The sequence below is a fragment of the Erythranthe guttata genome, chromosome 12, assembly GCF_056151865.1.
Source record: "Erythranthe guttata isolate IM_541 chromosome 12, IM_541, whole genome shotgun sequence".
Lineage (NCBI taxonomy): Eukaryota > Viridiplantae > Streptophyta > Magnoliopsida > Lamiales > Phrymaceae > Erythranthe > Erythranthe guttata.
In genome coordinates this window covers 8,375,862-8,402,967 of record NC_142544.1, presented here as the reverse complement: position 1 = coordinate 8,402,967, position 27,106 = coordinate 8,375,862, and the positions used below count along the sequence as shown (strand labels likewise).

Sequence of the window (27,106 nt, the reverse complement as noted above, 5' to 3'; positions counted from 1 at the left end):
AAAAGCCAATGGAATCTCACAGGGAATCTATAAAATTTGTACGATAATGAAGAATTGAGATGAGATCGTGTCCCTCATGAAGATCGTGGTTGCAGAGGTTAAAGAAAGATCGTGTGTTTAGTTTTTACAGCATCGGTTAAAGAATGATCGTAATTCATTTTATTGGTAACCATGAAATACGGAAGCTTATGTTTTATATATATTCATCGTGTATTCAATTTTGTACAAATGAGAGGGCAATTTTTATTTATTTTATTTATTTAGTGAAAAATCGTATGAAAAAACTGCTAAGATATGAATTGTCAAAAGTACCCATAGGTTTAGGTCGAGGGTTATAGGTCAAAATATATTTCTTTTATATATAAGATGTGCTAGAGATTAATATAGCAATATTACTGTGTTAAACTATAGTTTAGTTAATTTTACTGTGTTTAACAGTAATATAGTTAATATTACTGTCAATCACAGCAATATTGCTATTTAAATGGGGAAAAAAAGTTACAGAAAAAAAAAAGAAAAAAAAAATTAAAAAAGTCAACGCCGGAATACGGAAGAAAGAAAAAAAGAAAAAAAAGGTGGAAAAGTCACCGCCGGATTCCAGCGGGAAAAAAATTTTGAAAAAAAAAATTGAAAAAAAAAAGTTTTGGGTCAAAATTGAATAATTTGTGAAATTTGGGGTCAAATTGAAGTTAAATTAAGTTAAGGATGAAATTGGAGCATATTAAAGTATGAGGGGTTATAAAAATCTGGACCATGTGTGGACTTATTCGTAAAGGAGATTTTTGTCTGGATCTCTTTATGAATAAGTACCCATTGATGGGTTTATTTGTAATATGCCCTTGTTTTGTAAGTTAATTGTGACTTTTCCAAATATGTATAAAATTTGGCATTTGTACACAATTCATTTTGAATCCAAACAAACTTGCCGTTGGAAGTTATTGTGCTAAATTCAAATTATGTTGATTCAAGACTTTTTTGACCCTACACCCAGTGATAAACATCGAGTGGGTCTTCTGCTGCCACCTGTCCTTTTTTTTTTTTTTGTATCTATATAATTTATTTCCGGCTAGCGTATATCTTTAGGGGTTTTAGAAAAAAAAAAAAAAAAAAAACACGTGGCAGCAGAAGACCCGCCTGGTGGTGTAGGGTCGAAGGAGCCGTTGATTCAACATGAGAGGAACTAAATGCACATAGGTCCACACAAAAAAACAATCTTACAAATAAAACCATACCCATTTCTATCAATTTCATCCATTATACTCTAACTTCCTCAAATTACACATTGACCCTAGATTTGAACAAACATATCTCATTAACCCCCATTTTAATATTTTTTTGAAAAAAAAAATTCTTTTTTTGACCCTGAATTTTTTTTTCCAGCAAGATTCCCGCGTTGACCTGGCGGTTCTCCAACGTCGTTTTTTTTTTTGGCTTTTTTTTTAAACTATTTTTTTCTGAAAGAATTTTCCGTCCTGTCAACCGTCGTTGACCGCCAATCTCCGACCTTAATTTTTTTTTCTTTCTAAATTTTGTGTTAACAACAAAATTATTGTCTGAAATAGTAATATTGGATACCAAAACAGTAATATTACTAATGTTACTGTCCCAACAGTAATATTACTAATATTACTGTCCCAAAGACTAATATTATTGCATGCTACGGTAATATTACGGACGGAAACAGTAATACTATGGTCGAATAAGGCAAAATTGCAGGTCAAGACGATTAAATTAATTAATACAGTAAAATTACTGCCTCTAATAGTTAAATTACTGTCTCCGAGAGTTAAATTACTGTTTTAGACAATAACTTAGAAGTCAAGACAGTAATATTAATTAAAATATTTTTTTTAAGAAACAATAAAATTAAAAAAAGAAAAAAAAAAAACCAAAACGTCAACACTTGAGACAGTAATATTAATGACTCAGATCGTTAAATTATTGTGATCGACAATTAAATTACTGTTGAAGACAGTAATTTAGCAGTCAAGACAGTAATATTAATTAAAATAATTTTTTTAAGAAAAACAAAATTTAAAAAAAAAAAAAAAGTCAACGGCGGTTGACTTGCCGAAAGAAAAAATTAGAAAAAAATAAAGATTTCAAGAAAAATAAATAAATAACTATAAAAAAGTCAACGTCGGAGGCAGGCGGTTGACCTGCCAGAAAAAAAAAATTCAGAAAAAAAAAAATTTTGAAAAAAGAAAAAGAAAAAGTCCACGGCGGCTGACTTGCGGTCTCCGTCGGTGGCTGGTCAAAATCGGAATAAGGGTCAAAATTGGTTAGTTGGTAAAATTGTGCTAAATTGGAGTGTAAATCATGTAATTGGAGTTGAATTGGGGTTTTGAGGAATTGAGGGTAATTTTGGTATATATAAAAGGGTTTTGCTTATTTGCAAAATAAGTTTGAATGAGCTGCAATTATATGGAAGATAAAAAAGTTAGATGTCCTTTTTTTGATTAAAATGTCCTTGTCATGGTCATATTTGCCATTTACCCTAATTTTTTATTAGTTTTTTTTATCTCCTAAATATTATTTTAGATTTTTATCCTCTAAATATTATTTTAGATTTTTATCTACTCGGCTACCATCTCCTATTTCTAACCCAATCACTCCTAATTTTCAGTTATAAACATCTCTAATGCACAACCAATTAAAAGAAGGGCTTATTTTATATTCACCCGTGGGTACCAAATAAACTAGATATAAACTCAAGCCAAAATCATCATTTGACATACCCCACTGGAGAGGCGAAGGTACTATACAACCATTATATTCAATTTTCGGTCAAACTGCATTCAATATTTCTAGTCCTGCATTTAGCATTTTCAGTGATTTATTTATCACTATTTTTCTTTTCTTTTTTCTTTTTTTTTCCTTTTTTTTAAACCTGTTTGTTTAATTTATATATTTTATTTTTTAATTTTTTTCTATTTTTTTATTTTTTATTTTTTTTCAATATTTATTTTTTTATTTTTTTAAATCAAGATGTTTACTGAACTGAAAATAACTATACGTAACTGTAGTAAACTATAGTAATTCGTAGTTATGTTCTTTTTTTTTTTACCAAATATTTTTTGTCGATCAATTATATATACACACGAATACTGGATTAGACAAAAGAAATTCATAAACCCCAAGAACAAAAATTTACAAATTTTAACATTTATATTATAAATCACCTCAAAACCAATAAAATACAAATCGAAAATACACAAATATATGCATATGTAACTACATGTTACTATATGTAACTAGTAATGTATAATAATATATAGTAATGTACAGTCATGTATACAATCTGTTGAATACTATAACTTGAAACAGATGTAACTTCAATAAAAAAATTTAACACCTTCAAGGAGAGGATCAATGGCTTTCGTTAAGCTGCAATTGCAAAATCAAAACAAAAAAATTATTTTAGTGCAAATCAACAAAAAATGAAGAAACATCAAAACACTCAAAAATCAACAAACACTAGCCGCCGCTAACCACCCAAGGTTCCGCAGTGACAAAGGAAAAAAATTATAGAAATAAATATGAAAATATAAAAATGAACGAAATTGCCATCAAAATATATATCTCGATGAGAGGAATCCAGCGGTGGGTAGCCCGTCAAATTTCGACTGGCGGAACACAAATTACACCTCCGGCAAGACCCACCGTCGTCGAAATACGCACCGACTGGAAAAGAATTGCATAAACATATCCAAAGCTCCAAACTAAAGGAAATAAACACCAAAAGAAAGAGCTCGACGAGAGGAATCCAATTGTAGTTAAACCATCAAATTTCGACCACCGGAGCGAGAGTTATGACCCTGGGAAGCAACATTACCGGTTAGAGACCTTGGGGGCGGGATTTTGATCTGGGAGTTGAGAGAGGAAGATAGAGACCGATATGAGTTTGGCTAGGGTTTAAAACTAATTTAAAAGGGTGTTCAGGCTACTTCAAATCTGCGAAGGGGTATGTCAAATTATTATCCAAATGAATGGGGTTTGCACTAGGGTGTAAACAATATGGTAGTTAATTATATATATTTTCAATATGAGGGGGGTCTCCAAAATAATCCCTTAAAAGAAAACATGCCTAATTTATTTACAAAGATGGATTCCCCCAACTTCCCAAAGACTTCGGCTAAGACTCTCAACACTTTCAACTAGGGGTGAGTTCGGGACGGGATTTCGGGAATTCGGGATTTTCGGGATTGGGATTTCGGGATTCGGGATAGAAATTTTAAATCCCAATCCCGTCCCATACTATTAAATCCCGATAATATCGGTATCCCTAAATATTTCGGGAATTCGGGATTGGGATCGGGAATCCCATATTTTGCCTAAAACACTAAGAAATATTGTTTTTTTTCCATTAGTATTATTTTATACACTAAACCAATTTGAATATATTATATACATACTATTGTTCTTGCACTATTTAGTTTTACCACAAAACTTGGAACAAATAAAATTTAAAAATTTTAAAAATAAGTTGCAACGATATATTATATTGTATTTCTCATATATATATATATATATATATATATATATATATATATATATATATATATATATATATATATATATATATATATGTGTGTGTGTGTGTGTGTGTGTGTGTGTGTGTGTGTGTGGTTTTATTAGTTTTTTTTTTTCTTAATTCCTAATTCGGGATTAAAATATCCCAATCGGGATTGAACCAATTCCCGATCCCGATCCCGTATTTGTTTCTAATCCCGATCCCGAATCCCATAATCCCGAATTCCCGAAGTTTTAGTCCCAAATAGTAAAATTCCATTCGGGACGGGACGGGATCCCGAATCCCGATCCCAAAGTCCCAGCCCTACTTTCAACTTCTCTCTTCCATTTCAACACCTTTGTGTTTTCTGTTCTTATATATCCAACCTCTCAACTTCTCCATCCATTTTTATCTCTTTGCGTTTCAACAAAATATTTGTGGCTTCATAAAATGTTAGCTATTTTGCAATTTGTTCACTCTTTAGAATTTGGGAGAGAAGAGAGAAGAATCGCGCAAAAAGCATGAAAAGCGAGCGTAGGGCTTTTTAATTTCCAATTTATAACAGGGGCCATTATATCCGAAAAAATACCCATGCCTTGATTTTTAATAAACTTGTAAGTAGTGGGTTTTTTTGTAAGATAAAAACACTAGAAATACATGTGTTATGGGTTTATTTGTCATTTATTTAAAGGGTAAATGACAAATATGTCCATGACTTGCAAATAAGGAAAACTCTTTTATATATAACAAAATTATCCGCAACTATTTGAAACCATAATTCAACTCCAATTTCATGATTTACACTAAATTTTACCAATCAACCAATTTTGACCGCCACGGCTGGACACCGTCTGTGTTCGGGCGTCAACTTATTTTTTTATTTTTTATTTTGAAAATATTTTTTTTTTCAGAATTTTTTTTCCCGGCGAGTCAGATGCTGTTAACCGCCGGTCTTCGGCATTGACTTTTTAAGAAAAATATTATTTTCATTAATAATATTGTCTTGGCCTGCAAGGCAAGACAGTAATATCATTGGCGGTGACCCACAAGTTTAGTTCATTCAAATCGATAACTGTTGTGTGTTTTGCTAGAACCGGCTGTTGTATGACCCGCGCCTATTCGTATTATTTTGAAAAACGTAAACATATTTTAACAAGAACTAAAATATAGATGAATTAGTAATATGGTTTAATTAATTCATAATGATTAATTTAAATTAAGATTAGTATTTAAAATAGACTCATGGCTGCTATGCAATTCTACCGCAGAAGACATATAATATATCTTTGTGTTTATGCATGGTTGTTCAAACTTCAAACACCTCAAGACTCCTATCCTAAATCCATAAAGAGTATTACTAATGGATTTATAATAGGATAACTAAAAATATATTTTAATTAGTATAATATATTAAGCGCATGCATGCAAGAGAGACTCCTATCCTAAACTAAATACAACTACTCTCTCCCTATATATACAACTGCCCAGTTATTCTCATAGCATAATTTAATTAATTTGATATATCGTATACATATATCGCCCCTCTTTTCTCTCTCTCTTGATCTAGTTTTAATTAGTTTCAATGGGTGGTGTTTCGTTTGACGGAAGAAGTCCTCCACCTTCGTACCCCGGCAAACTCACACCCTATGTTCTCCTAACTGTTTTGGCCGGAGCCGCCGGTGGTTTGATTTTTGGCTACGATCTTGGTATATCTGGTACGTATATATATACCTCCTACTTATAATCCTTATGAATTACTATCTATCTATATATATATGATATATTCTTATGAATTATTTTGACACCAATCTGTCTTTCTTGAATTATTAGGTGGGGTGACTTCTATGGCGCCTTTCTTGGAAAAGTTCTTCCCCGACGTTTACGAGAGGCAACAATCGATCACGTCGACCAACCAGTACTGCAAGTTTAACAGCCCTACACTCCAATTGTTCACATCCTCCTTGTACTTGGCTGCCCTCTTCGCCTCCTTAGCCGCGGGGGAGGTCACCAAGAAATTCGGCCGTCGTATATCCATGATGATGGCCGGATTTATCTTCTTGTTCGGCGCCGCCCTCAACGCCGGTGCTGTCCATCTATCCATGCTCATCTTGGGCCGTATTCTACTTGGCATCGGCATTGGCTTTGCTAATCAGGTATTTTATTTTTTTATTTATTTTTCTCTGTTTTTAAATATGGTTATGCATGATATTTAATTTACTAAACCCAATTAATTTCTTGAATTAACGTGTGCAGTCGGTGCCTTTGTATCTTTCCGAGATGTCTCCGTACAACTACCGTGGAAGGTTCAACATTTGTTTCCAGTTGATGATCACAATTGGGATACTATGCGCCAATTTGATCAACTTCGGGACGGCCAAGATTAGCGGCGGCTGGGGGTGGCGCCTGAGCTTGGGCCTTGCCGGAGTCCCCGCCGTGATAATCCTCATCGCTTCCTTCTTCCTCTCCGACACACCCAACTCCATGGTCCAAAGAGGGAGGGAGATTGAAGCCAAAGCCCTTCTGAAGCGCATACGTGGCGTTGATGACGTGGACGCCGAATTCAACGACATGCTGGCGGCCAAGAACGAAGCAGACCTCGTGGAGAGTCCGTGGAGGAATCTTTTTGGAACAAAGTGCTACAGACCCCAACTTGCCATGTCCATTCTCATCCCTTTCTTCCAGCAGTTCACCGGAATCAACGTCATCATGTTCTACGCTCCAGTGCTCTTCCAGAGCCTCGGTTTCGGTTCGGACGCCTCACTTATCTCGTCAGTGATCACCGGCGTTGTCAACATGTTTGCCACCGGAGTGTCAATCTATGGATCCGATCGGTGGGGGAGGAGGAGCCTCTTCCTCGAAGGCGGCGTGCAAATGTTCATTTTCCAGTCACTCATAGCGGGGCTAATCGGGTGGAGATTCGGGGTGTCGGGAAACGTGACGGATATACCCTTTTGGTTCGCCGCTGTGGTGGTCGTGTGCATATGCGTGTACGTAATGGGGTTCGCGTGGTCGTGGGGACCGCTGGGGTGGCTGTACCCGAGCGAGATATTCCCTCTCGAGGTCAGGTCGGCTGCACAGAGCATAACGGTGGCCGTCAACATGGCCTTCACATTCATAGTCGGGCAATGCTTCCTCACAATGCTCTGCTCAATGAAGTACGGTCTATTCATATTCTTTGCATTCTTCGTGGCGGTGATGACATTGTTCTGCTATTTCTTCATGCCGGAGACAAAGAATATTCCGATCGAGGAGATGACGCAGGTCTGGAGGAGCCATTGGTTCTGGAAGAGGTTTATGAATGAGCCAAATGACCCTGTCAATAAGGCCATCGCCATGAGCAAATTGAGAGACCGAGTTTGATATATCTAGGGAACGTACTCTTGCGTTTTATTTTTCTATTATTGCTAATTCCTGCTTTTGTATATAAATATTTAGACGTAGATAGTTTAATTAGTTGGAGGAGGAACGAAACATATTATCGTTTCTCAATATATATATATATATTTTTATTCTTCAATATATGACATTTTTTCATGTTTTGTTTTTTGGGGTTTTATGCAAAAGTCCCCAACCAAGCATGTTTATTATTCTAGGTGATATATCTCTTTCACCAATAAGTAGGGGTGAAAATCGGACGGAATGGATCGGAAATAGCTTTTTCGGAAAATTTCCAATTTTTTTCGGAAGTAAAAAATGGGTTCCAAATTTCGGAATGCCTCGGAATCAGCGGAATTTCGGAAATTTCGGAAATTACATTAATTTATAATTTATGCTCCAAATTCGGAAATTACATTAGTTTTCACAATATTTTTCTATCTTTTTTGAAATTTTGCAAGAAAATCCAAAAGAGAATTCGAGAAAACGCAATAATAAAAATACATGTAGGAACAACAAATTGAAAATTTGAAACATAGATTTTCTTATAAGTAAAAATGCAACACAAAGTTTCTTATACCAATTAATTTTTAAATATAATGTTTTAATTTACTTGATCCTTCGTTATTTATATTTTCCATATAAAATATAACATAAGTTCTATTATGGAATTACAAAATATATCATAAAACTACATTATATATTTCGAAAAACCATTAAAATATTCGGAACTAAAATCATATTGGAAATCGGAATTTCCGAAAATTTTAAATATCATTCCAATTCCGTTCCAATTAAATTCGGAAGAATCGGAAATCGGAACTTCGGAAATCGGAATGAAAAATGCGGTTCCAAATTTGGATATTTTCGGATCGGAATTGGCGGAATTCGGAAATTTCATTCCAATTTTCACCCCTACAATAAGCCTATCCCTTTAATATTTATTATGACTAAAGGAAACATTCATGTATATCCCAATATTACCCTCAACCATTTATACCCAATTCTTAATTGTCCCCCAATTTATCAATTCTATCCACAAAAATTCAATTTAATCTCAATTTGACCCCAAATTTAAGAAATTACTCAATTTTGACCCAAATTTTTTTTCCAATTTTTTTTTTTTTTTTTTTGCCTCCGGATTCCGGCATTGACTTTTCAACTTTTTCTTTTATTGCGGATTTTTTCGCTGGTTTCCGGCGTTGACTTTTTTATTTTTTCTTTTCTTCCGGATTTTTTCGCCGGTTTCCGGCGTTGAATTTTTTTAGTGTTTTTTTAAGTTTTTTTTTTTTTTTTTTTCCACGTCCGCCGCTAAACGTTGACCGTAATTGTGCTGTCACTGACAGTAAATTAACGTAATTATACTGTCAATGATAGTTAATTAATGTAATTGTACTGCCGTTGACATTACATTTATGTAATTGTGCTGCCGTTGGTAGTAAATTAATGTAATATTATTATTTTTTATTTTTTATTATTTTTTTTATTTTCTTTGATTTGTTGACAAGTCAACGTAATTATATTACTGTCGTTGATAGTAAAATAACTGTAAATGCAATAATATTACTGTCAACAACATCAATATTATTTTTTTTGGGGATTTTTGTTTTGTTTGAGTTATTCACGGAGTAACGTAATAATATTACTGTCTATTATTGTAATATTACTGTAAACACAATAATATTACTGTGGTTGACGGTAATATTATTGTTGTTATAGTAATATTGCTGTCAACCACATCAATATTATTATTTTGTTTGGATTTTTTGTTTGTTTGAGTTATTCACGGAGTAACGTAATAATATTACTGTCTATTATTGTAATATTACTGTGGTTGACGGTAATATTACTGTTGCTTTAGTAATATTACTGTCACTCACACTAATATTAATTCTTTTGGTTTTTTTTATTATGTTTACATTTGTTGAACGGTCAACATTGTAATATTACTTTATTACACAATAATAATGAGTTTTGTTGTGTTAATATTAACTAATAACAATACCAGTGCGCTGCACGGGTGCCATTGCAAAACGGAAGAAAATAATTATTTAAATACATGACAATAAAAATTATAATAAAAAAATTATTGAATAATATTAAAATATTTTTGACCCTGAATTTGTTTTTCCAGCAAGATTCCTGCATGCGTTGACCTGGCGGTTCTCCAACGTCGTTTTTTTTTTTGCTTTTTTTTAAAACTCTTTTTTTCTGAAAAAAATTTCCGTCCGGTCAACCGTCGTTAATTTGAAGTATGTGTCTTGAACACATAAGTAAAAGTAACATTACATCTAGTTACTTATGAAGAAGAAGAGAGATAAATATTTGATCCCATTTTACTTCATCAAATATATAAAATATCCTTGAAATATTCTGATTTTTCTTTTTATTCTAAATTTTGTTGTGACTGGCTCGTACAAAATTTGCCCACTTGGTTTTGTAGTGTTTGTTATAAGAAGAAGAATAAGACAATTACATGCTACAATAATACGACAGCTAAAAATATTTTTTCTCCGCTAAGTTGCTATTCTAAGGATATAAGACGAAAAGATACATTGTTTAGCACAAATCTTGTAACACTCGAATCTTAGTGCTCGCTTGCTTCAAATCAAAGAAAATGAAAATAAATTATTGAAAAGAAGGGACATCAAAATCAACAAAAAAACAAAAAAATTCGATGATGGAGAAATAATGCCAGTAGAGAGAAACTGAGATGTGCCTGGGAAGGTGAGAGAACACGTGGGGAAGAGAAGTTGCACCGGTTGAGAAGAGAAATTGAAGAAGAGCAATTCGTTCTATGTCGGTTGTTATTGCTCGAAGAAAGGGGAAATACAAAATTAACCTGCAGCGCAGCGGAAAGAAAAAAAATGAAGGAAACAGAACTCCATAAAATAAACACATACGAATTCTAGAAACCTTTGAGGACGGTCACATATAATTTAATTTATCGCCACCAACAAAAACATGCGAAAAAGCAAAACACAGACTATATGTTGTAAGCAAACTTAAACAAAATACGTATCTACAAAACCAAAATAAAAAAAATAACAGAGCAATTTTGAGCAAGGGAAAAGAATACATAAATCTAAATCAGATATGGCAATAAATGATTTGTAGGGAAATAGAAGTGTTCGAACCTATTGATAAGCAAGAATATTGAGAATGGAGATAAACAAGGGAATTAACTATTAAGCAGTGATGTCAAAAGCCAATGGAATCTCACAGGGAATCTATAAAATTTGTACGATAATGAAGAATTGAGATGAGATCGTGTCCCTCATGAAGATCGTGGTTGCAGAGGTTAAAGAAAGATCGTGTGTTTAGTTTTTACTGCATCGGTTAAAGAATGATCGTAATTCATTTTATTGGTAACCATGAAATACGGAAGCTTATGTTTTATATATATTCATCGTGTATTCAATTTTGTACAAATGAGAGGGCAATTTTTATTTATTTTATTTATTTATTGAGAAACCGTATGAAAAACTGCTAAGATATGAATTGTCAAAAGTACCCATAGGTTTAGGTCGAGGGTTATAGGTCAAAATATATTTCTTTTATATATAAGATGTGCTAGAGATTAATATAGAAATATTCCTGTGTTAAACTATAGTTTAGTTAATTTTACTGTGTTTAACAGCAATATAGTTAATATTACTGTCAATCACAGCAATATTGCTATTTAAACGGGGGAAAAAAAAGTTACAGAAAAAAAAAAAAAAGAAAAAAAAATTAAAAAAGTCAACGCCGGAATACGGAAGAAAGAAAAAAAAAAAAAAGTGGAAAAGTCACCGCCGGATTCCGGTGGGAAAAAAATTTTGAAAAAAAAAGTTTTGGGTCAAAATTGAATAATTTGTGAAATTTGGGGTCAAATTGAAGTTGAATTAAGTTAAGGATGAAATTGGAGCATATTAAAGTATGAGGGGTTATAAAAATCTGGACCATGTGTGGACTTATTCGTAAAGGAGATTTTTGTCTGGATCTCTTTATGAATAAGTACCCATTGATGGGTTTATTTGTAATATGCCCTTGTTTTTTAAGTTAATTGTGACTTTTCCAAATATGTATAAAATTTGGCATTTGTACACAATTCATTTTGAATCCAAACAAACTTGCCGTTGGAAGTTATTGTGCTAAATTCAAATTATGTTGATTCAAGACTTTTTCGACCCTACACCCAGTGATAAACATCGAGTGCGTCTTCTGCTGCCACCTGTCCTTTTTCTTTTGTATCTATATAATATATTTCCGGCTAGCGTATATCTTTAGGGGTTTTTTTAAAAAAAAAAAAACACGTGGCAGCAGAAGACCCGCCCGGTATTTATCACCGGGTGTAGGGTCGAAGGAGCCGTTGATTCAACATGAGAGGAACTAAATGCACATAGGTCCACACAAAAAAACAATCTTACAAATAAAACCATACCCATTTCTATCAATTTCATCCATTATACTCTAACTTCCTCAAATTACACATTGACCCTAGATTTGAACAAACATATCTCATTAACCCCCATTTTAATATTTATTTGAAAAAAAAAATTCTTTTTTTGACCCTGAATTTTTTTTTCCAGCAAGATTCCCGCGTTGACCTGGCGGTTCTCCAACGTCGTTTTTTTTTTTGGCTTTTTTTTAAAACTATTTTTTTCTGAAAGAATTTTCCGTCCGGTCAACCGTCGTTGACCGCCAATCTCCGACCTTAATTTTTTTTTTCTTTCTAAATTATTGTGTTAACAACAAAATTATTGTCTGAAATAGTAATATTGGATACCAAAACAATATATTACTAATGTTACTGTCCCAACAGTAATATTACTAATATTACTGCCCCAAAGAGTAATATTATTGCATGCTACGGTAATATTACAGACGGAAACAGTAATACTATGGTCGAATAAGGCAAAATTGCAGGTCAAGACGATTAAATTAATTAATACAGTAAAATTACTGCCTCTGATAGTTAAATTACTGTTTTAGACAATAACTTAGAAGTCAAGACAGTAATATTAATTAAAATATTTTTTTTAAGAAACAATAAAATTAAAAAAAAAAAAAAAAAAAAAAAAAAAAAAACAAAACGTCAACACGTGAGACAGTAATATTAATGACTCAGATCGTTAAATTATTGTGATCGACAGTTAAATTACTGTTGAAGACAGTAATTTAGCAGTCAAGACAGTAATTAATTAAAATAATTTTTTTAAGAAAAACAAAATTTAAAAAAAAAAAAAAGTCAACAGCGGTTGACTTGCCGAAAGAAAAAATTTGAAAAAAATAAAGATTTCAAAAAAAATAAATAAATAACTAAAAAAAAGTCAACGTCGGAGGCAGGCGGTTGACCTGCCAGAAAAAAAAAATTCAGAAAAAAAAAATTGAAAAAAGAAAAAGAAAAAGTCAACAGCGGCTGACCTGCGGTCTCCGTCGGTGGCTGGTCAAAATCGGAATAAGGGTCAAAATTGGTTAGTTAGTGAAATTGTGCTAAATTGGAGTGTAAATCATGTAATTGGAGTTGAATTCGGGTTTTGAGGAATTGAGGGTAATTTTGGTATATATAAAAGGGTTTTGCTTATTTGCAAAATAAGTTTGAATGAGCTGCAATTATTTGGAAGATAAAAAAGTTAGATGTCCTTTTTTTGATTAAAATGTCCTTGTCATGGTCATATTTGCCATTGACCCTAATTTTTTATTAGTTTTTTTATCTCCTAAATATTATTTTAGATTTTTATCCCCTAAATATTATTTTAGATTTTTATCTACTCGGCTACCATGTCCTATTTCTAACCCAATCACTCCTAATTTTCAGTTATAAACATCTCTAATGCACAACCAATTAAAAGAAGGGCTTATTTTATATTCACCCGTGGGTACCAAATAAACTAGAGATAAACTCAAGCCAAAATCATCATTTGACATACCCCACTGGAGAGGCGAAGGTACTATACAACTATAATATTCAATTTTCGGTCAAACTGCATTCAGTATTTCATACCTGCATTAAGAATTTTCAGTGATTTATTTATTACTATTTTTCTTTTCTTTTTTCTTTTTTTTTTTCCTTTTTTTTAAACCTGTTTGTTTAATTTATATATTTTATTTTTTAATTTTTTTCTTTTTTTTATTTTTTATTTTTTTTCAATATTTTTTTTTTAAATCAATATGTTTACTGAACTGAAAAATAACTATACGTAACTGTAGTAAACTATAGTAATTCGTATGTTCTTTTTTTTTTTACCCAATATTTTTAGTCGATCAGTTATATATACACACGAATACTGGATTAGACAAAAGAAATTCATAAACCTCAAGAACAAAAATTTACAAATTTTAACATTTATGTTATAAATCACCTCAAAACCAATAAAATACAAATCGAAAATACACAAATATATGCATATGTAACTACATGTTACTATATGTAACTAGTAATGTATAATAATATATAGTAATGTACAGTCATGTATACAATCTGTTGAATACTGTAACTTGAAACAGATGTAACTTCAATAAAAAAATTTAACACCTTCAAGGAGAGGATCAATGGCTTTCATTAAGCTGCAGTTGCAAAATCGAAACAAAAAACTTATTTTAGTGCAAATCAACAAAAAATGAAGAAACATCAAAACACTCAAAAATCAACAAATTGAGAGATAGAGAAAGAGAGAGAGGCCATAGCGGCAAAATGCTTTGAATTGTAGACCAAACCGCCAATGGCTCTTCGCCCCGAGCGCCGACCTACCAAAACCCTAGCCGCCGCTAACCACCCAAGGTTCCGAAGTGACAAATGAAAACAATTATAGAAATAAATATGAAAATATAAAAATGAACGAAATTGCCATCAAAATATATATCTCGACGAGAGGAACCCAGCGGTGGGTAACCCGTCAAATTTCGACTGGCGGAACACAAATTACACCTCCGGCAAGACCCACCGTCGTCGAAATACGCATCGACTGAAAATGAATTGCATAAACATATCCAAAGCTCCAAACTAAAGGAAATAACCACCAAAAGAAAGAGCTCGACGAGAGGAATTTAATTGTAGTTAAACCATCAAATTTCGACGACCGGAGCGAGAGTTATGACTCTGGGAAGCAACATTGCCGGTTAGAGACCTTGGGGGCGGGATTTTGATCTGGGAGTTGAGAGAGGAAGATATAGACCGATATGAGTTTGGCTAGGGTTTAAAACTAATTTAAAAGGGTGTTCGGGCTACTTCAAATCTGCTAAGGGGTATGTCAAATTATTATCCAAATGAATGGGGTTTGCACTAGGGTGTAAACAATATGGTAGTTAATTATATATATTTTCAATATGAGGGGGGTCTCCAAAATAATCCCTTAAAAGAAAACATGCCTAATTTATTTACAAAGATGGATTCCCCCAACTTCCCAAAGACTTCGGCTAAGACTCTCAACACTTTCAACTTCTCTCTTCCACTTCAACACGTTTGTGTTTTCTGTTCTTATATATCCCACCTCTCAACTTCTCCATCCATTTTTATCTCTTTGCGTTTCAACAAAATATTTGTGGCTTCATAAAATGTTAGCTATTTTGCAATTTGTTCTCTCTTTAGAATGTTTTAGTTTATGTTATTTATTATCATCGATTATTATCATCCGACGGCTGCTTCTACGCAATTGTTTTTGTTCATAGTTCGTACAGTAGTTTGATATTAACAGTGACATTGTCGTTGGAAAAAAAGGTACATAGATCTGATTTTTGATTTTAATTATCCGAGTATTATCATCCGACGGCTCCTTCTACACAATTTTTTTTGTTCATAGTTCATATAGTGGTTCAATTTTTGTTCATCTTATATATAAAAGAAAGAAACGCTAGGGCAAAACTAAGAAACACTAATGTCATATTTGTAATTTTCTTTCAATTTTTATCCCCTTAATATTATTTTAAATATTATTTTCGAATTTTGTCATATTTGTATCCCCTAAATATTATTTTAAATATTATTTTTTATTTTTATCAAAATTTTATCTCCTAAATATTATTATAAATAATATTTTTTTTTTTAATTTTATCAAATTTATATCTCCTAAGTCCTAACTATAATTTTAAATATAATTTTCAACTTTTAGCAGATTTTTATCTCCTAAATATTATTTTCGGATTTTATCAAATTTATATCTCCTAAATAATATTTTAAATATTTTTTTCGAGTTTTATCATGTTTTTATTAGTTTTTTATCTCCTAAATATTATTTTCATTTTTTATCAGATTATTTTCTCCTAAATATTATTTTCGATTTTTATGAAATTTTTATCTCCTAAATATTATTTTAAATAATAATTTTGATTTTAATAATATTTTATCTCCTAAATATTATTCTAATTAATATTTTATCAACTTTTATCTCATTAACATTATTTGAAATATTATTTTCGATTTTTTATCAAATTTTTATCTTCTAACTGTTATTTTAAATTTTATTTTCGATTTTTATCTCCTGAATATTATTTTTTGATTTTTTTATCAAATTTTTATCTCCGAAATATTATTTTAAATATTATTATCGATTTTCATCAAATTCTCCTAGATATTATTTATAATAATCTGATTTTCGATTTTTACAAAAAATGGTAAATAAATCTGATTTTCATCCCTAGCAGATTTTGTGACATCGTTTTACAGAATGTCTGCAACATTTGAATTTTAATTTATTCCCTACATAAGGCTTCTTCTTTTGGTAACATGACTTTAGATTTTGTTTCTTATCTTCTTCTTCATCCTATTGCATGTGTGGTAATTAGTTTACATATTTTTCCATCATGGCTAGCTTATAGGTAATTTCATTTTGTTAAATTATGTGTTTTGTTAATTTATACCAATGTTTTCAAATTTTATGTATAACAATTATTTTATTTTATATGTTATTGGACATGTTATTGAAAGGGATGATTTGAGAAAATTAACCAAAAATGGGCGGAGCCACAAGCTATTGGAAGTCGACTTTCAAGACTTATTGTTTGTATGCAATATTTAATTTATTGTTTATATTTATTTTTGTTTCTTAATTTTCCAATTGTTAATTCCAGTGGCAAAACAGCCTTAAAATGAGGCAGTGGAGAAGGGCTTAGTTCCGATGCAAGATGTATAGATGGCCTTTTACGATGGTATGTTGTCGATAGTTTAGTTTTGATTATGTTAACTTAGTTATTAAATCTAATTACTTTTAAGCTCAACATGGAAGATATAATTGATGATTTTTTTCCTGGTTCAAATTTTCAATCTACTGGTATTAGCTGATTCAATTCATTTGGAAAATTATTCAACATTAAAGTTATGTCCTTTTTTTTGTGTGTGTAGTATACTTAATAATGTTCCAGTATAATAGAATTTTGATCATACGATACATCAAACGTTTGTTTATATTCTTACAACATCAAAACAATGCAATTTGTTGTCCCGTGCATCGCACGGGTACAATTACTAGTGTATATAAAAGAAAGAAAAGTTAGGGCAACTTAAAAAAACCCTAATGGCATATTTGTAATTTGTTTTTATTAGATTTGTATCTCCTAAATATTATTTTAGATTTGTATCTCCTAAATATTAATTTAGATTTTTATCTCCTATATATTATTAGATTTTTGGGCGAATGGCAAAGAGGCCCATGACAAGGGACTTAAATGCCCATAGGTCCACACAAAAAATAGTCTTGCAAATAAACCCATACCCATTGTCTTTTGTCTAAAATACCATCCATAATATGATTGATGGTGAAAGTTGGAGAGGACGGCCGTATAAAACGGCGAGATCCGATGTGAAACAGGTAGATGTAGCTCAGTTCCCAGATGCACAGGTATATAGAAGAATTTGGGAGAGAAGAGAGAAGAATCGCGCAAAAAGCATGAAAAGCGAGCGTAGGGCTTTTTAATTTCCAATTTATAACAGGGGCCATTATATCCGAAAAAATACCCTTGCCTTGATTTTTAATAAACTTGTAAGTAGTGGGTTTTTTTGTAAGATAAAAACACTAGAAATACATGTGTTATGGGTTTATTTGTCATTTATTTAAAGGGTAAATGACAAATATGTCCATGACTTGCAAATAAGGAAAACTCTTTTATATATACCAAAATTATCCGCAACTATTTGAAACCATAATTCAACTCCAATTTCATGATTTACACTCAATTTTACCAATCAACCAATTTTGACCGCGCAACGGCTGGACACCGTCTGTGTTCGGGCGTCAACTTATTTTTTTATTTTTTATTTTGAAAATATTTTTTTTTTCAGAATTTTTTTTCCCGGCGAGTCAGATGCTGTTAACCGCCGGTCTTCGGCATTGACTTTTTAAGAAAAATATTATTTTCATTAATAATATTGTCTTGGCCTGCAAGGCAAGACAGTAATATCATTGGCGGTGACCCACAAGTTTAGTTCATTCAAATCGATAACTGTTGTGTGTTTTGCTAGAACCGGCTGTTGTATGACCCGCGCCTATTCGTATTATTTTGAAAAACGTAAACATATTTTAACAAGAACTAAAATATAGATGAATTAGTAATATGGTTTAATTAATTCATAATGATTAATTTAAATTAAGATTAGTATTTAAAATAGACTCATGGCTGCTATGCAATTCTACCGCAGAAGACATATAATATATCTTTGTGTTTATGCATGGTTGTTCAAACTTCAAACACCTCAAGACTCCTATCCTAAATCCATAAAGAGTATTACTAATGGATTTATAATAGGATAACTAAAAATATATTTTAATTAGTATAATATATTAAGCGCATGCATGCAAGAGAGACTCCTATCCTAAACTAAATACAACTACTCTCTCCCTATATATACAACTGCCCAGTTATTCTCATAGCATAATTTAATTAATTTGATATATCGTATACATATATCGCCCCTCTTTTCTCTCTCTCTTGATCTAGTTTTAATTAGTTTCAATGGGTGGTGTTTCGTTTGACGGAAGAAGTCCTCCACCTTCGTACCCCGGCAAACTCACACCCTATGTTCTCCTAACTGTTTTGGCCGGAGCCGCCGGTGGTTTGATTTTTGGCTACGATCTTGGTATATCTGGTACGTATATATATACCTCCTACTTATAATCCTTATGAATTACTATCTATCTATATATATATGATATATTCTTATGAATTATTTTGACACCAATCTGTCTTTCTTGAATTATTAGGTGGGGTGACTTCTATGGCGCCTTTCTTGGAAAAGTTCTTCCCCGACGTTTACGAGAGGCAACAATCGATCACGTCGACCAACCAGTACTGCAAGTTTAACAGCCCTACACTCCAATTGTTCACATCCTCCTTGTACTTGGCTGCCCTCTTCGCCTCCTTAGCCGCGGGGGAGGTCACCAAGAAATTCGGCCGTCGTATATCCATGATGATGGCCGGATTTATCTTCTTGTTCGGCGCCGCCCTCAACGCCGGTGCTGTCCATCTATCCATGCTCATCTTGGGCCGTATTCTACTTGGCATCGGCATTGGCTTTGCTAATCAGGTATTTTATTTTTTTATTTATTTTTCTCTGTTTTTAAATATGGTTATGCATGATATTTAATTTACTAAACCCAATTAATTTCTTGAATTAACGTGTGCAGTCGGTGCCTTTGTATCTTTCCGAGATGTCTCCGTACAACTACCGTGGAAGGTTCAACATTTGTTTCCAGTTGATGATCACAATTGGGATACTATGCGCCAATTTGATCAACTTCGGGACGGCCAAGATTAGCGGCGGCTGGGGGTGGCGCCTGAGCTTGGGCCTTGCCGGAGTCCCCGCCGTGATAATCCTCATCGCTTCCTTCTTCCTCTCCGACACACCCAACTCCATGGTCCAAAGAGGGAGGGAGATTGAAGCCAAAGCCCTTCTGAAGCGCATACGTGGCGTTGATGACGTGGACGCCGAATTCAACGACATGCTGGCGGCCAAGAACGAAGCAGACCTCGTGGAGAGTCCGTGGAGGAATCTTTTTGGAACAAAGTGCTACAGACCCCAACTTGCCATGTCCATTCTCATCCCTTTCTTCCAGCAGTTCACCGGAATCAACGTCATCATGTTCTACGCTCCAGTGCTCTTCCAGAGCCTCGGTTTCGGTTCGGACGCCTCACTTATCTCGTCAGTGATCACCGGCGTTGTCAACATGTTTGCCACCGGAGTGTCAATCTATGGATCCGATCGGTGGGGGAGGAGGAGCCTCTTCCTCGAAGGCGGCGTGCAAATGTTCATTTTCCAGTCACTCATAGCGGGGCTAATCGGGTGGAGATTCGGGGTGTCGGGAAACGTGACGGATATACCCTTTTGGTTCGCCGCTGTGGTGGTCGTGTGCATATGCGTGTACGTAATGGGGTTCGCGTGGTCGTGGGGACCGCTGGGGTGGCTGTACCCGAGCGAGATATTCCCTCTCGAGGTCAGGTCGGCTGCACAGAGCATAACGGTGGCCGTCAACATGGCCTTCACATTCATAGTCGGGCAATGCTTCCTCACAATGCTCTGCTCAATGAAGTACGGTCTATTCATATTCTTTGCATTCTTCGTGGCGGTGATGACATTGTTCTGCTATTTCTTCATGCCGGAGACAAAGAATATTCCGATCGAGGAGATGACGCAGGTCTGGAGGAGCCATTGGTTCTGGAAGAGGTTTATGAATGAGCCAAATGACCCTGTCAATAAGGCCATCGCCATGAGCAAATTGAGAGACCGAGTTTGATATATCTAGGGAACGTACTCTTGCGTTTTATTTTTCTATTATTGCTAATTCCTGCTTTTGTATATAAATATTTAGACGTAGATGTCAGGAGTTGCTAGTTTTAAATTTAATTAGTTGGAGTAGGAACGAAACAGTTTATCTTTTCTCAATATACATATATTTATTTTTTCCATCTGTTGTTCAATTTTTTTAAATTATATCTCAAGATATCCCATAAGTATTTAAATATGCTTTAAACTAACATCAATTTTTTGTTTTTTTCTAAATATCTTAAAATAATTATATGTGTCACCTATATGGTGTGAAAGTGAGACCGCTTTCTACAAGAATAATATTGGGTTCTCTAGAGCATGGTGAATAATTGGATAAACCACACGGCCCTTAATATGTTGGTTTGAGAAGCTAATTTGGGACACTTAAAGTATTATGAGCCTAATATAATTCTACGTGATCCGATCACGGCTTAAAAGCAGATTCCACTTTGATTTTAGTATGGGAAGAAAATTATACTGAATGAAGGTTGATTAATCATAATATTCGCACAAGAGCTTGATTATTATTATTTTCTTAATCTATAGTTTTAATTAAAATAAGTGGTGGATTGTTTAGTATTTTAATCAAAAATCGTTTTCTTCGTTAACTTATTTTGACTGTTTATTTAGCCTTATTTTATATTGTGTTTTGGGTTACTATGATAATCAGTGATCTAAATTTGGCTATAAAATATGGTCACAACGGTCATATTTTCGTATTTATAAAATAGGAGACAACGGCTCTCGATATACAGACAGGAAAAGGAAGAAGTGATAATATATACTTTTCTAAGTTTTCGCTAGTTGTATGATATGTTCCAAGACTTTTAGGAACGAGAATTTGAGGAATTAAGAAAAGAGTATAAGAAAATAGAGATAATCAGAAGATTAAAGAGAAGAATTGTTTCTGCATTAATTCATATCCCCTGCTACGGTTTTCTCACCCTAATAAATAGTGTTTACAATAAACTGAATATGTAACTACCCACTAAGAATATGGAATGCAACTAAAATCCTAAATTCATGCAATTTATCTAAAACAAATAAGTTTTATTGAAATATTCCACTGACTAATATACTAAGTTATTATTTCACGTATCATTCCCGCCCGCTCGAAATATCCTTGTCCTCAAGGATATAACCTGGAAATGTGTAAGGGGTCGTTTTGATTGTTTGGTGGATCATAATTCTCGAATGGCACATCCTCGATCATATATAACTGAGGTCGTTGACAACGATGGTTTGGTGTGAATTTTTCGTCGCAATAGTAGCACAGGCCTTTCTGTCTCCGTTCACGGGCTTCTTGACCAGTTAACTTTGTGACGGTGGGTGGCGAGATCTTTGGATTGTCAATTGTTGGCTGGTTGTTTGATGTGGTGGGTGGAGGGCCTAAGATTCCCGGTGTGAAATTGGTTGTAACTCTCGAGCTTGTCGGTGTAGTTTGTGAGCGAATGGGTTGTGGAAATTTTTGTTGCAGCATGTTTCTTTCCTCCACGAGTCTTGCAACGCCTATCGCATCTACTAGAGATTTCGGCTGTTTAATTTTCACATCAAGGCGAATCTCATCGGAAAGACCTGCAATAAAACAACCGATTAAAAAGTTTTCCGGAAGACCGTTCACTTGGTCGGATAATTTTTCGAAGGACTCCTGATACACAACCACTGTTGTAGTTTGTTTGAGACGCGTGAGAGCTTCAGAAGGATTTTCATAATCGGTTGGACCAAAGCGGCTCAAAACAGCCTTGGAAAACTCGTCCCACGATAAGGGTCCTCGAAACTTTGTTAACCACCGGTGCCACTGCAAGGCAATCCCCTCAAGGTGAAAGGAAGCGAGTTGAACTTGTTGCGTTGCTAGAATATTTTGAAATTCAAAATACTGCTCCGCCTTATATATCCACCCCATGGGATCATCACCAGTAAACCTCGGAAATTGTAGCTTCGGATTTGTACTTTGAAGAAGAGTTGGAGATGCGCGTGTTGTAGCTACGGCTGGATTTTGCTTGCCTGTTTGTGAAGATTCTCCCACAGCAAAGGGGTTAACATTATTGTCGGGAGATTTAGGTTGGTTGGAAGAAGTCCTTAGAGCTTGAAGCTCGGTGAGGACAATTTGAAGGGTATTGTGTATTTGATCGAAATTCGATTCATGTTTGGCAAGGATTTCGAAAACCTCGGTACGAAATTCGGCATTGAATTTATTTCGAGTTTCCATGGAACGTGGCTCTGATACCACTGATATGTTCCAAGACTTTTAGGAACGAGAATTTGAGGAATTAAGAAAAGAGTATAAGAAAATAGAGATAATCAGAAGATTAAAGAGAAGAATTGTTTCTGCATTAATTCATATCCCCTGCTACGGTTTTCTCACCCTAATAAATAGTGTTTACAATAAACTGAATATGTAACTACCCACTAAGAATATGGAATGCAACTAAAATCCTAAATTCATGCAATTTATCTAAAACAAATAAGTTTTATTGAAATATTCCACTGACTAATATACTAAGTTATTATTTCACGTATCATTGTACATGCTATATTAAGCTCTTGATGGGTGTTGGGTGCAGCTTCTGCTTCACCCGAAGCCAATAGTGCAATATTGGTGAAGACACGGTGAATTGTTATATCCGATAGACGACACGACTGTTCCTTACTGCACAAACATAATTAAAGGGGTTCGAACAAAAACATATATATGCTTCAATTTATTTGTTGTTAATTTTACAATTCCGTATCTGCTCATTAATTTATTATATCTCAAAATAAATACCATAAGTATTTAAATATGCGTTAAACTAACATCAAAATTTCCCACACAAAAAAATAATTTAAAATAAATAAATTGTTCTTTGAGATCTGTCTTCAGATGGTGGTACTGGTATCGTATCCCAACAAAAGGGTTAGCTCTGAAAGTAAATTAAGTATAATAGTACATTAATCCTCGTTTTGGTGCCCCGAAGCAAAAGAGCTCAACAACCTCGTTTACGGAACCTGCCACAAAATCAATCATTGATGTCAAGTGCTGGATATATTCTTGCACATGAATTCATAACAGACTATTTAGAAGACAAACATGCATCAAATAAAAGCTTATAACAACACGAAACAGCATATAATAAGTATTGTGTAATATTAAAAGTTGCTCGTAAATTTAATTAGATTATTGTTCGAAAAATCAAAACCGTAAAAGCTCACCAGTAAATTAGGCCTTGTACTCATGGACACGCATCCATTTCGTAGATGACCACTTGTTCCCTCTTATAACAGGACAGCCACCTACACCAGACCATATTATTTCATGAAAGGAGCACGCATGTAATATTTATAGTTACATAAATTACGTGTCATATTAATATTTATATTGAATTGCTAAAAAAAACTACCCCAAGTTATTTTATTGGCAAAATACCCCTATGATTTTTTTTTTATAGTAATTAGTACCCCTATTTAGGCGGTTTTGTGCTAAAAAAATAGGGGGGGTTTCGCCAATAAAAAAAACACGGGTAGTTTGTTAGCAATTCGTATAATACAGGGGTACTAATTGCAATAAACCCTTAATATATATATGTATCCTTAAACAAAAACTGACCGTGCAAACTTGATGGATCAAGAGTTGCATCAGGTTTCATGCTCCAGAAAAGTAGTGCATCACCCATTTTTGGTTTAATAGAGAGTCCTTCTTTCCCACATTGAGATAGCTCGTTCCACCATGGAACAGCGCTAATATTTCCTTTTGCTGCTGGGAATACTGTTTCACCCCCTTCTTCAACATCTGACCTGTACAATTTGTATCGGAGATTTAAGAACAGAGTGTGTGTGTGTGCAGATTAAGCTGTGGGAGTCGAAAGAGAAAAAAAAAAGTCACTTACAAGTACATCAGAACAGTAGCAATGCGTTGACCGCCATTTTGAGTATTGAATTCGTCCATAAAATAGTCGTAATGAGGCTCGTACTTTTGTCCTACTTCGTAGTGAAGGATCTGAAGGCCTTCGCCATGCTCTGATGATTATAAAGTAGGTTTATTCGGATTCTAAAATGTTAATTTACAACATATGAAATAAATCAAGAAAGTCGAATAAAATGGGGCAATGCGCAATAGTATCAAAATGTGAAGGGTAAAAATAAAATACTGAAGGTGAAATTAAGGTAGAAAAATTGCTATCAGAAAAAAACAAATCATAGTGCAGTTGCATACGAATCCGAATAAATTTTATTTTCATAGCAATTTCCCTATGAATATAAATTTTATCCGTTCTGGATTTGTCTGTTTTACTTCAAAAGAATCCCTGAACATACAACCAACTTTGCTTAACCATATTTTTTTAGAAAATGGAAGTACAGTTAAACCTCTATAAATTAATACAGTCGGGACCAGCAAAATTCTATTAATTTTGCGAAATATTAAAATTATCGAACTTATAATTTAATACGTTTTCAACGAGTCGGGACCGAGGAACACTATTATTTAAGTGAGGTTATTAATTTATCGAGGTTCTACTGTACTACCACCTGATATAAGATAAACTTCCGACTAGAACTGGTTGTGATCGCATCCAGTGACTCAAAGTCACGCAAAAAAAGAACTAGAAAATAATTTCATCTTACACTTCAAATTTGACATCAAACCGCCACTAAAACGCATACCTACAGGGATGAAGGTGAAATCTGCAATTCTCTTCTCAATTCTCTGTACAATTTTATCACGTCCCCTAGCAAGAAATGTACCGGAACTTGTACGTACTCTGCACGGAAAGAGCATTAGAAAAAGTTACGAAAGAATACGACACTATATTCAATTTTCTTTGAAATGAAAAGAAATTACATAAGCCAGATTGAGGTCAAGTAAATTCTATTGCTATAAGAGTGAATTTGATTTGAAGTGAGTAAAAATGCAATGGAAATTGGAGGTGAATATCTAAAATGTGAGATTTCAACTGACTCACTTAGAAGTTAAATTTAAGATTATGTGATTTCTTTCGACGAGAGGGTAAAGTGGGGACTCGGAATCGGGTCCCACCTGGCTGCCTGCTAAAACTCAAAATTTTATAGGACAGTGTTGACTGTTGAGAATGATTATCTTTTTGTTCACAATTGAAATTTAGCTCATAAAAATCGATAAACCGAAGTGCGGAACTGAATCTAAATATGAATTTGGTAAGAACAGAACATATAATGTCAAACTAGAACGTTGGTCGTGGAGTAATGTAAATGAGAAAGGATTCGAGCATCGTCATTTAACTTTTCAGAGGAATAGACCATATAACGATGAACAAAATAAGGCGTTTTGGGCTGAGTTTGACTTAAACATCAAGCAATAAAGTAATGTAGAATTGGCAAACCTGCTATCTGTACTTTTCCCGGTTTCACTATCGACAACAGTTGACTTTTCCATATGCGGCTCGGCGATACTAATGAGATACTCGCATTCCTCTTTTGACTGCCGAGAAAAAAAGGATACAAAAATTTCAGCAAAAATAATACCGCGCGACAAACTATGTAATTCAGCAATAGTTAAGCATAAAATCTATCCGACTCTAATTTCGTTCATTTTCACGATTATCAATGTTCATAAAACACCAATTTTCAAGCCGGATAGAATTGATGAAAGTCATCAACTGCAGTATATATCAGACAACCGAAACTAACAAGTTCTGCTTTCTGCTGACAAAATTAACCCAAACCTCACCCCGAAAATCATCGTCTTCATGTAGTCTGTAGAGTGTCTCAATTAAAGATCTAAAATGCAATATAATCAGCAATTCCAGCCATAAAAAAAAAAAAAAAAAAGTCCATCTTTAACATATATCAGAGATCTAAATACAGCATTCGAATAATAAATCTTTAAACTCGAAAAGTATAAATATATAAATAAATAACATAAAAAAATGAGACAAATTACCAAGAAATTATGAAAAACAAAGGCTCTAGGCTCCCAAGAAATAACTTCAAGCCACTGATCCTTACTCTCCTCATCTCCATCATCTCTGAAAAGCAATCAAATACCCCAAAATTAAATCAAAAATCCAATCAATTAAAACAAAAAACGCACAATTGAAGTTGAGGTGAATTACGAGTGGGCTGAATTGTGAGAGATGAAGCTGAGATCATGCGCTCTGGGGGAATCTTTCGAGGCGTTGGTGCTGCTGGAAATTGAGAGAATTCCCAGAGCTAAAAGGATCACAATCAGCAACGACAGCATTATCAAACCGTACAGAACCAACGTCGACGACGACGTTTTGCGCGGCCCAACCCTGCCGTACTGCTGCCTCCCCTTCACCGCCATCGCGCTTCAAAATTTTCGGAGGATCTGAATTGGTGAAGATGAAATTGGATTTGCGGAGATGTAGAAATTCGGAAGCTTCATCAATTAATTAATTAATCAACGTGTACATTTCTGGATTTGTAACTTCAATTTTCTTTTTTTTGCAGTTGGTCAACTCTAATTTGGTATATTAATTTTCTTCTTTTTTTTACTGATGAGAAAT

The 27,106-nt window shown here is 33.8% G+C and overlaps 3 protein-coding genes across 3 annotated transcripts; 2 read left to right on the top strand and 1 right to left on the bottom strand.

Moving 5' to 3' along the window:
• The first annotated feature begins 6,041 nt into the window (after positions 1-6,041).
• Positions 6,042-8,010, top strand: LOC148766385 (sugar transport protein 1-like). Its single transcript, XM_088826973.1, has 3 exons — positions 6,042-6,228; positions 6,344-6,666; positions 6,767-8,010. Exons 1-3 carry the CDS (start codon positions 6,096-6,098, stop codon positions 7,871-7,873), a joined length of 1,563 nt encoding a protein of 520 aa, XP_088683099.1. The 5' UTR covers positions 6,042-6,095; the 3' UTR covers positions 7,874-8,010.
• Positions 8,011-18,760: 10,750 nt separating this feature from the next.
• On the top strand, positions 18,761-20,667 carry LOC105958094 (sugar transport protein 1-like). Its single transcript, XM_088826258.1, has 3 exons — positions 18,761-18,947; positions 19,063-19,385; positions 19,486-20,667. The coding sequence occupies exons 1-3, from the start codon at positions 18,815-18,817 to the stop codon at positions 20,590-20,592; spliced, it is 1,563 nt and encodes a 520-aa protein (XP_088682384.1). The 5' UTR covers positions 18,761-18,814; the 3' UTR covers positions 20,593-20,667.
• A 2,761-nt stretch (positions 20,668-23,428) lies between these two features.
• On the bottom strand, positions 23,429-27,106 carry LOC105965797 (putative prolyl 4-hydroxylase 10). Its single transcript, XM_012990352.2, has 8 exons — positions 26,693-27,106; positions 26,521-26,605; positions 25,961-26,058; positions 25,266-25,363; positions 24,491-24,620; positions 24,211-24,398; positions 23,817-23,897; positions 23,429-23,612 (listed from the first exon to the last, which is right to left on the bottom strand). The coding sequence occupies exons 1-7, from the start codon at positions 26,902-26,904 to the stop codon at positions 23,824-23,826; spliced, it is 885 nt and encodes a 294-aa protein (XP_012845806.1). The 5' UTR covers positions 26,905-27,106; the 3' UTR covers positions 23,429-23,612; positions 23,817-23,823.